At 33.3% G+C, this 11567-nt stretch overlaps 1 protein-coding gene across 1 annotated transcript in view; it reads right to left on the bottom strand.

The window, feature by feature from the left end:
• The window catches only part of LOC117167501 (single Ig IL-1-related receptor-like), a 176238-nt gene that overhangs the window by 54973 nt on the left and 109698 nt on the right, over positions 1-11567 (bottom strand). Inside the window, exon 2 of the mRNA XM_033352495.1 lies at positions 5904-6085. Within this exon, the coding sequence (XP_033208386.1) occupies positions 5904-6085 (182 nt within the window). The remainder of the gene's footprint in view (positions 1-5903; positions 6086-11567) is intronic.

Below are 11567 nucleotides of genomic sequence, written 5' to 3'. Positions count from 1 at the left end.
TAATCATAAGAAAGAATAGCTTTTATGCCAGTCATAATGACCTTTTTCGTCATGACAGATATAAACTCGAAGTCATAAACCGCTCGCGTTGAAGTCATAAAAATTCGAGCCAAGACATAAATTGAAGTCTGGCTCCGTCTCAAAACTGAGACATGCTCAAGTCGACCTTTTCGACTTCAACATGACTTGATTGGGGGCTATTCAAGTAAAAACCAACTCGAAGGATTTTTACTCGAACTACAAAAAACTCTTAAGATATTTCTTCCATTTCTTTTACTTTAATCTACTTAAAGTCAAATACGACCCAACTCAACTTAAACAATGGGCATACTCCTATTAAAAATGAACCTACCCTTTGTCGATAATACAGATTAAAAATAACAAGTCAGGTCTGGTAGAAAAGGTTCTTTTCACTTTGAAAGCATAAAGGAGTTCGGTGACGATATTAAAGAGAGTGAAAACCTCGTTTCCTGAATAGGGATAGTTAATAAAGTTCCGAAACGAGTTATTACTGTAAAACTCAGTCTCAGGGAAAGTGATTAAGTTTCGTGGAAAAGTGTAATTTAATTACAAGCAGTGACGGTACGTTTAGTTGCTAACAGAGTAGTTATAAGGATCGATAGTATACATATACAGAGACGCAAACGAGGGAAGGTTAATCAGTTGAAGACAGTGTCGCGTGGCAAGAAAAGTGGCCCTTCAATGCTCAAATATTCCTGTGCAGGATGAATTATATGGTCCTTCATGGTACCATGGGACGCGTGGTATCATGTGTGCCCTAAAGTGTGCTACCATGCCCTATCACATATGTTGACGCTCCTGAGAAGATCCGGTATAAATCGCTTCCGAGAACGTCGTGTGGTGCCCGCCTTTCTATCGTGTCAGCTTATATTAGCTTCTTAGGCATTGTTCACCTTACATGCATGCAATGGCCCTCATGACAACAGCACTGATAACCACAATTTTCGGAATACCAATCGCTTTAGCTTTAATATGTTGCCTGGGATTTATCTCATGGCTTAATATCCATAATCATAATATCTCTATTTCATTCCACACCTCACCCCAGGGATTTCTGTCGTTTGTTCTATAATCTATGTATGTTGCGGAAATTGAGTCAAAATTTATCGGTGTGATGCTGGTTTTGCCGACATGGTAAGGTGTCCAAACATTAAGTTTTAAAGTTGGAATATTGGTTTTTGAAGTTTCGAATTTTGATTAGAGATTCCGAATTGGAAAAGAAAAGGTAGCCTTTCAAGAAATTAAGAAAATGAAGCTTATAATTGAAAGGATTTTGAAACATTTGTTGCACAAAATGAAAAGTGGTTTTTGGTCAGAGACGCTTAATCTTGAGAATTGCATACGTGTGTTTGAAGACTGCAGCTCTTGAGTTCAGTTCTATATAAATACCCAAGTTGTTCTGCAAGTATGGGGTGCTTCCAGTATCGCCTGACGAACGGGTTCAAGAGGTTAAAAGAAAAGGAAAGCAGCAGACCAAACATATCGTAAATCGACCAATGAGTGGTTCGCATCAGAAGGTAAACCAGGCATGGACCAGTAATGGAACTTGAAGGCTTGCAAACCTTGCAAACGCTCGTTCGGTTAGGGGTCTGCTGAAGTGCAAAAGGAACTAAAAACTAAACTGGAAAGGAAAAGAGAAGATAGCAAAAGGAGCTGTACCAAAAAATACAAAACTAAAAAAGAAAAAAATATCTGCGAAAAGGTCCACGACGAGATCGAGCACGTGTTTTGTGGATAAAGAAAGCTAGTTCGAGCAAATCACAAGCGCATTACAAGTGTTATCTCGTCACCTGTATAATTAAGGCTCTCAAGTAGTGTTAATTAGATCTGGAATTGTTACCAAGTTACTTTAAGGGATTTATTAAAAATTATATCTATTATTTCGATTTTTTACTCGTAATTATATAGATGACAGAAACCGATCCTTTGATAATGGTAACCAAGTACTAAGCATACTACTATTAGAAAAATCTGCCTGACTTTGAATAAACATGGATGTTTTTTCCACTCCCGCGTAAAGGAGAAGCGGTAGCCGCATTTTCTTTTTATAAAAATAGAAACATCGTAGGATTGAAAAATGTGATGGTTTGATTCATACGAATTTAAGGTGTTTTATATGAAAAATAGTGATAATGTGTCATCTATATCATAATATCAAATTTTCATGCTGTATCTTCATGCGAATCTTCCATTATTTTTATGTTAACACTCTTATTTTTAAACTAAAATTTTTCCTTTCCAACTTACATTCACGAGATTTTTTGAAAAGCACCATTTTTCTAAGGAAATAGATTTATTTAATGCAAAGAGAAAGTCCCGCTGCAAGAGCGACTTGGAAAATAACATTGATATTCCTTAACCATTTTCATTCTTCGTTCTATTAAGTAATCTTTTTTATTAGAAAAATGGTGCTACAAATTAAAATATAAAAAATTCACGTTGGAAAAGAAAAATTAAGCAGAAACCAGTTTTGACATCAATAACTTTCCTCCTTCAGGTAGCAATAACTAAAACAATAGGCCACACTGTTCGAAATTTCTATAACCATTTTAATATCAATGAAGCGTGCTCTGAATGACTGAAAGTGTTATTATGCGCCACTTGTCATAAGGGTCATCTAATATGTGAATATAGGTACAAAATTACCTTGATGGCAAGTGGCGTATAATGCATAGTTGTAGAGCACGCTTCATATGTATGGAAGTAATATGCATATACGTATATTAAATTTAATTTAGATGTCTGCTACTCTGAATAATGACAAAATAATAGTTTGTTATGGTCTTGCTTCATCTGTACAACTTATTTAAAATCATATGATCAGATTGTAAAAAATTTGCTTATATATTAATCAGGATGAAAATATGACGTGCAGGTGAAACTTTTTCCGAAACATCAAGCCAAGGGTGGAACTTCTAGATACGAAAAATAAATTCTATGTTAGTTTTGTATTTCCTTCACTTATTTTATTTTTGTCCTTCTAATAATAAAATTAGTTGAAACTATCACTAAAGAAAATGAGTTATTATAGTTCAATTATATCAAAATTACTTGATCGCTATATTACAAAATTTTGAAATTGAATTCTAAATATTATTACTTATTTACAGTTTACTATGCATGTATTTTAATTTAATATTACAATTCTGATCATTTAAATTTACTATAGAAATGTATAGCAAGTGTGTGGAATATAATAAATAATAGTAAAAATATAATCATTATTCAAAAGCACAAACTACGAGATCTGTTCAAGAATACAATTTTGTTCACAAACTTAAATAATTAACGTATGCCCCTAAATGTTACAAATTATGGGATAACCATTATCAAATAAAAATCTACATTTTAACCAAAATAACATTGTTTTTTATTTTAGCTGCTCATGAAGCCACTCACAGAGTTCAATAATCATAAAATTTTGTCGTTATCTGTCTATCTGTATGTTTACATATCCCTACACGGAAAAAAATCTGGGCGCAGGCGTGTACCAGATACCATAGAACCAATATTGTCCGCGTGGGCTGGACATCTATCGGTTCTGACAACAATGATTCTGCGGATGTTGAACCAGAGTAATCCCACACGGGGAACGCGTGCCGTTCGATGCTGGTATATCAGCAGTTCGGATGAAGCGTGAAACGATGCCCTAACGCATCGCAGGCTGTGATACCGAACTACTGGCATACCAGCATCAAACGGCACGTTTTCCCCGTGTAGGATTACCCTGTTCCCATATCTGAAGAATCAATGTTGTCAGGGCACTGGTACGTCGTGCGTTCTATAGCCGAATCAAGATAGTGGCAGAAGAATTTAACCACCGTAGTTCCATTTGCGAGCCGATAGATGTCCGGCCCACGCGAACGATATTGGTTCTATGATATCTGGTACCCGTCTCCGCCCAGACTTTTCTCCATGTATATGTACATTACCTTTGCATATTATCAGGCTAAGAATAAAAAATTACAATTATCACATTATTTTTGTCATTAATTGTAAGTGCCTTGCCGTCTTATATTTTTAAATTGGAAACATTACCAAGAGATCAAGAGAAAGTTTTTTTTAACTGTATAAACAAAACAGTAGTCCTCGTTGAACTGATGCTGTATTAAGTGTTAAGCGTGGCCGTAATTCTTTAGCTTTGATTTGATAATATGATAAGACACTGCATTTCTGCCTGACACGAACGTTTATCATATATTTTCGACCAGAACAAAAAAAAAATTAGAAAAAAAAATTCTTTTAACAGATTTAGAAATTTTTGTCAAAGTGGAAAAAATACTTAAAAATTATATTAATGCCATTTTTAAATTAGATGAAAATTAAAAAAGTAATATGCTTTTCAACATTTTGAAAAATAAAAATAAAAAACTATTTTTCTGATAGATTAAGAAATTTCTACCAAAATTTTTACTAGACACACAAATTCAAAATGTTCTAGATAATTAATGATCAAGTAGATTAGCTGTCTTGGGACTTAACGATGATGACTTAACTTCTCTGTTTAGTAAATTATAAAAAAAATTATTAAAATTATATTAAAAAACATACCTACTTCTCATATTCCATTTTATTTTGTCTAAATCGCTTTTATTACAGATAATCGTCTGTGTAACCCAATTGTCGAGCAATTTCAGTTTCAATTTATTACTGTAGTGCACCAGGGGTTTGAATTGCAGTTATTTAAACCCCTGGTGCACTACAGTAATAAATTGAAACTGAAACTGCTCGACAATTGGGTTACACAGACGATTATCTTAAAAAAAATCGATTTAGACAAAATAAAATGAAATATACGAAGTGCTCACGGGCGCTCGTTTTTGTATGGTACAAAAATTAACTTGATAAATAGATCTACATGGTTTAGTGAGTTAATAAAGGTTTACCAGGACTATAACTAAACCAAATTACAATCCGGTCAACAACAACTACAAAATTAATAACTTTGGTGGGAACACTTGACGTATTCTGCCCCATATTTCTCTGACATATATTATCCGAGTAATTAGCAAAATTAAACGAGACATTTTTATCTGAATTAGAGAGCATAATTAGTCAAATTAAAAATAAATTGACAGGTTGGTTCGTACCGGAACAATTTCACATGAAAAAAGTCGCGATTTATTTATTCGCTCCAAATATCTGCATTAATAAAACATGAAATCTTGGTAAGGCAAATCCACCATACAAGCATTTGAACTTGTATTTTTTTGAATAATTTAACGCAAAGCAGATTTGATTTTTATATGTACATCGTAGACATAATGTTTCAACGATTTTATACGCGGTGCAAGCATGCATGCGAATTGCACGAGTAATTAAGTAATCTGCAGCATCACATCATTATGGGTTTAATAAAAACTCTTATAAGGGAGGGATAAACGAAAAAGTCGGATTTCTTTCGATCGATTTCGAAAGCTCGCAAAAAGTGGTTAACGAAATAAAATAAAAAGAACATGCTATAGGGATATGGAATTCTTTCAAATCTCAAATGCAATTTCCAGGGTTACGATGTACTTCCGATTACTGCTCGTATTTCTACCTGAAAACCGATTGATCTGCAAACCACTCGAAAGGTTTTTTTCTGTTTTTTTTTTTTAAGTAAAAGCCTTTTTTAATGCAAATTATTACTTTTTAAATCGAGCTTTCAAATTCAGAGATCCGACAGAATAGATAAAAATAGGATGCAACAGTTATTGTACCCTATAAATATCTTTATAGTTCCTGTAAAAAAAATGTATTTGGATTTTTTAAAGTAATGGCGTTACTGTGACTAATATTTTTTAACAGTCATCGCTGATCGTCCAATGCCATATATAACTTACTGAGATTTTTTTGGTCTTACAGTATTCAGGTTAATTTGTGATTGACAAGGTACTTACCAAGAATTGCGAGAGTGATGTCAGCTTCCAAGGTGGTAGTATCGTTTCTAGCTTGACAGGAGTAGCGTCCTGCATCTGACGCCCTGACCTCCTGAGTATAAATTGTCTGATTCGCACTCTCAGGATATAAGATAAAATGACTTTCTCCACCTGGCCAGGGATATGCCCTGTTGTCTTTGAACCTGCAAAAAAATAACAAAAATATTAAATGCAAATTTATTTCTGAACAATAAGCATAATAAAATGCTTAAAAAATAATCATAAAAGTTTTGTCACCCACTTTGTGTTTAGATTTATCATCAGAGAACGAGCTTGATCAACTTTTTAGTCAGAATTTGCCACGAAGAAAAAATTTCTGAGAGCGTCAAACATGGAAAGACGTTCACATACTTTATCACATTTATTCAAGAATTTTTCTATCGAATCCGTGACGCATTACCATTATCGACTATATTTTAGAAAAATATTCATCCAAGATTTTTCAGAAGGCGTCAGCAGTCTTGTCACCAGAAGAAAAATCTATTTTCTTCGACCTAATGGACGTTCTGATTCCGTCATAAGTCTACGCCAGATGAGCTGAATGCCATAAATTCTCCGAGGTGCTCACAAGCTGGGACCATTTCCGAGTGAGTCGATTATTCTAAAAATTCTTCAATGAACCCAATAGTTACATCAAAATTCGTATAAAATATGAGCTCTCGAGCGACTTCATTTTTTGAAATTTTCCATCAGAATTTCGCTTACATATATCGAACAAAAATTTCATATTATATTCATAAAGGCCAGCTAAAAGAGGTTTTAAATTTTTATTCCAATATTGGAAATCAGAACCCTTCTTATTAAAGGGATATTTTAGTTTTAATTGTAATGAAAAAAAATAAAACTGCGGAAACAGGTAGCTTAAGAGTTAATAGATGCAAACGTCCTAAATTGGCACTTTTTATTCTAAACTACAATTGCATATAAATATTTGTATTAAATTCTTATACACTAAAAGAGTAGGGCGTTCGTCACTTCCTTCTAAGGGTTTGTATTTTGTATACAATAAATAAGTAAACACCATTAGTATCGCAAACATATTCAGTAAACTGTAGTAAGTTTGTACAGGAAATACATCTGTTGCTTTTGCATGCAAAATAGGTGGATTTGTTTGCCTCTCCGATTAAGGCAACTTAATTGAGTAAATATTGTAAAACCATTTTGCAAATTTCTTTACAATATGATATATTCAATTAAAGAAATAGGTCCAAATTATAGGAGAAAAATGCAGTACATTTTAGAATGTTTCAAAATAATATCACATTTTTAAATAATCTCTATTAGAGTAGTCGATTTCAGAACATTCTCGAGGATTTAAAACTACTTATAACATTTCGTAACATCTTAGAACACTCTATAAACTCTTGAAAATTCAGGAGCACTGTGAAACATTTTAAGATTCCCGAATTATCTTCCAAATTATTTATGAGACATTGTAGAAGATTGTACAAAATTGCGGAGCATTGTAGACAATACAAAAACATTTCTGCATACTTAAGTATAGTTAAGAAAAATCTAGGATATATTTTAAAACTGCAGAATAATTTAAAATATTGCTGAACATTGAAGAATAGAACATTCTGGATAATTCTAAAATATTCCACGAAAAAGGTCACATCATTCCAGAAGATTAAGGAAGAATTAATAAGAAGTATTATTATTAATGAATCACATAAATAAATCGTTAAAACAAACATATTATATAGCTGAATTAAGAATACTGGAGTTCTGAACGTGGCGCTAATGAAACAGGATTCGTTTTGCCAGAGATTTGAAGTTTATAATTGATTTAACCCTTTACCTTGCAATTAAACAAATTTTTGGGTCTATTTAATATAAAAATATGTGAAACTAACAGTAGGAATAATTATAAAATATCTATAAAAATCTTTAAATGGATGTTAAACTTGGCTGTTTCAAAAACAAAAGTGAATTTATTTATCGGTATAATTTTTCAGTGTTTTTCTCTTTGAACTACACATTTTTTTCCGTGTAGTCTTTTTATGGCCGACTGGAGCTGAAAAGAGGCGGAAGGAAATGAATGAATGAGCATTTCGCACGTGTCGAATTTCGGTTGCTGCTAAATTGCTCGTTTTATTCTAAAGAGTGCGACATATAAAAAAAGAATGGCAAATAGGAACGTCCTAATGGATTTTACCGCGTGTTTAAGGGTGATGTGTATTTATCGTTGGTGAGGTATATGCAAGCGGTAATTCCCCGTAACGGAATGAGGATGCCACTATTATTCGCGCCGAGCGAACCATAGAAACCGGAAACTTTATGGGCCATGACTCACGCGAAAATTTGCAGGGATACCAACCAACGAAAATCCGTCGCCTACAGACGGATTTCCGCAGTTCATCGAACATAACTTATTGGATACTCAGCTCATGTTCAAAAAGAAACAACGAAACATGTGTAGAGAGTAGAGATTAAGGGTCGTTACCAAACAGTTGAGTACTTTTGAAAAACCATAATGGCGATCATTTTTCAGAATTTCATTAATTGAAACCAGAATCTATCAAAATTATTTCTTGGACAGTTTCAAACATTTTAATTAAAAATTATATGGTCGCTTAGGTACAACTATGCCGGATCGATTATTTATGATGCGGTCAAGAATATATATCCGTAAAGTATCCTATATCGTACTCCTAAGTTATAGACTTGTGTGGCTGAATCATTCAAATCAGATTTTGCATTATCCAGCTGTACTTGAATGACTTTCATAAAACAATGTATAACTCTGTAGTATTAAATAATTCGTTTTAATTCAAAGTATTTGTTATGAAATCTGAAAGAAAAGCATGTATAATTAAAGGAAAGATAAATTCACATATACCAATGAAGTATTTTGAAGTTTTCCACAGAGCATTAGCGAAAAAACAATTTTTTAAATGAACATAATTCAAAAGATTGTATAGTATGTTTCTAGGTGAGACTAATTCTTCCTGCAGTACAAACATATTATCCTTAGATTTTCACTAAAATAAACTTTGATTGGTGGGACATTTCTCCCTAAATACCTAATTATCGAATGTAACACGGAACGCGCGAACAAGCAGACAATCATCGCTTCAGATTGTGTCAGGTGGTGCCAGCAAACAAAAGTATTCTGGCAATGGGCTGACAAAGCTTACGTTCAGCCAAAAGTTGGGGTGATACAGCCATACTCTGCACGGCTGTTTCTCGGGAAAATTAAATTCAAAAATCAAGCATACTATCTTGACGATACTAGTAGTCGTGTACCTTATCTATCTGTACGGTTCAATACAGAAGTACGCCCGGTCGAGAGAGGGAACTATTTTTTGATTAATTCAGAAATTCTCAATCATAATCATATGCTGACTTATAATCCCCAAGCATTTCTTTCAGTGCAGGTGAGAATATTGTGCGAAAAGTCGAGTGCTAGTCGAGAATTAATGACAAATAGGCAATCGGAATTCCCCACATTTACTGCCAACTGTCATTCATAACCCGTGTCGAATGTGCTGTTTTCTTTTAAACATACTTTTGTGCAATTGTTCAACTTCGTTTTATGGCTAAGTTGAAACAAGCAAATAATCATTACTGTCAAAGTGGAAAATACATATAAACAATAAAATATTTAAAAAAGTGAATTATACAGATACAAATTGTACCCAGTAAGAAATTAATGAATAATTCGTTCTATAATCGTTCAATTTTAAATATGTAGTACAAACTGATGTTATTCAAGAGTCAATAAATTAACCTGCAAACTGTTTAATTACGCTGATATATTCGTTTCTACTCGCTCAAAAAAAGTTCTGCTCGTCGTTTACAATTTTTTTTGTTATTTTAATTAGACATTCTGGTGAAAAGTGAATGTTCGAGAATTCTGGTATTGGCACATTATAAGCACCCGCACATTTTTAGCCAGGTGCATTTATTATATCTATCCCTCACTGAGTATTTTATATTTATTTAGATTTTTTCAACCACGCAAGTTTATTTCTCGTTTAAAATTGAATTGTTGAATTTTGAGGTGTGAAAAATCAAGTGAAGTCTATGGAAGAAAAAAGCTTTCTATGCTTCTAATAAAAATTGAAATGATATTATCAGTTATGTGTTACGAAAGAAAAAACCTTTTTTATTAATTTTTTTATTTTTTATTATAAATAATCTTTTTGATTTGTATTGACATCATCGTTCATATTTTTTTACTCTTTAAATCATAGAAAAACTATATTGTTTCAGTGATATGCTTTTTGGCACGACAACTATAGTTTAAGAAAACCGTGAGGTGCTTTCCAATCATCTCTTTTCCTACATCTCCTGTTATTATACTAGCTACTGTTTTTAAAATACTTCCAAGTAAAGTATGTAATTGCCCCTTTTTGCAACAAAAGTCCGAGTTTCACGTGCAATAATTATCGTCTCGACCTGAATATCCGTTTGCCTGTCAAAGATGGACAACATGCGAGATATTCCCACGAGCTGACATCGAGGTTGACATGCAATGAAGATTCACACACGAGCCGCTTCTTTTCATCGAAAGTTCGACGAATCAATCTACGACTAACTAGCTCACATCACGTACACTATAGTACCCATAAAAGCCATACAAATATTCTGTAAATTGTACAGTTTACATATAGATATAGATAGATAATTAGATATATACAAGTATACAATCCATACACATACATATTTGTACTCCATTACACTTTACGCATGTGCTTACACAACCATCATGAGACGAGCTTTAAACGCTTCTACTCAGAAACTAATTACCGTGCCGAGTACGGGTGCAAGTCAGTGTTCATACTGTGGTTCAAACTATAGACTTCTCTCTTACAGTAACTAACTATATAATACACTATACTTGTCAGCATCGTCCGGGAAACTAAGATTCGTGCTACTGACGTGCTTGCGTTTAATAATACACTATTTCAATCGTAATCCCTGTATGAAGGTACATTTATGTCTAACCCGCAAACGCCGTAATCTATAACTATCACAGAACTAACTATTGTACAATAATTAATCTACCATCATAAATACCCGCTCTATTTTTATTAGCCAAGTTTCAAATTGAATGGGTTAAAAATGTACCTATTAACGTGATTGATATGGTCATCCTGCTGATGATCCTTATACGCATCTGACAAGGTCCTGGTCAGAGTTACTATATTACTGAATGACCGAATATGAGGCGATATAGCGGCGCGGGGGATGGTGAATAAAATTAGGAGTGCTAGTTTTTAATTTTTCATTAATTATTCATATAAAATGGCTCATTCTGGTTAAAAAAGGAGTACTTTTATGTGAAAAATTAATGTAAAAGTAAACAAACAATAGCACTTTTTGTTTTATTCATCAGGCCACTCACCGCCATCATAATGAACTTTTCCATTGCAGGGGGTGTTAAGGAAAGCACCATGAGTTGTCAAGTGTCGGGTCGCGAAGTTTTCTTTTCTTTTAATGTTGAAGTTGCATATATACTTCGCTTTTAAATATTCTTTTGTTCATCTATTGTTTATAATTATAAAGAAAATTAAAGTATGCATTATTTGTTTAATGTAGAGGGTGCGGTAGGGGGTTGACAATTTACCATGTCATTTTAAGGAAGGTGTCTAAGAAATATCGCGGTCTATCATTGGG

The sequence above is a fragment of the Belonocnema kinseyi genome, chromosome 2 (assembly GCF_010883055.1).
Source record: "Belonocnema kinseyi isolate 2016_QV_RU_SX_M_011 chromosome 2, B_treatae_v1, whole genome shotgun sequence".
NCBI lineage: Eukaryota > Metazoa > Arthropoda > Insecta > Hymenoptera > Cynipidae > Belonocnema > Belonocnema kinseyi.
The sequence above is the reverse complement of the archived record's forward strand: the minus strand, read 5'-3'. Positions and strand labels throughout refer to the sequence as shown.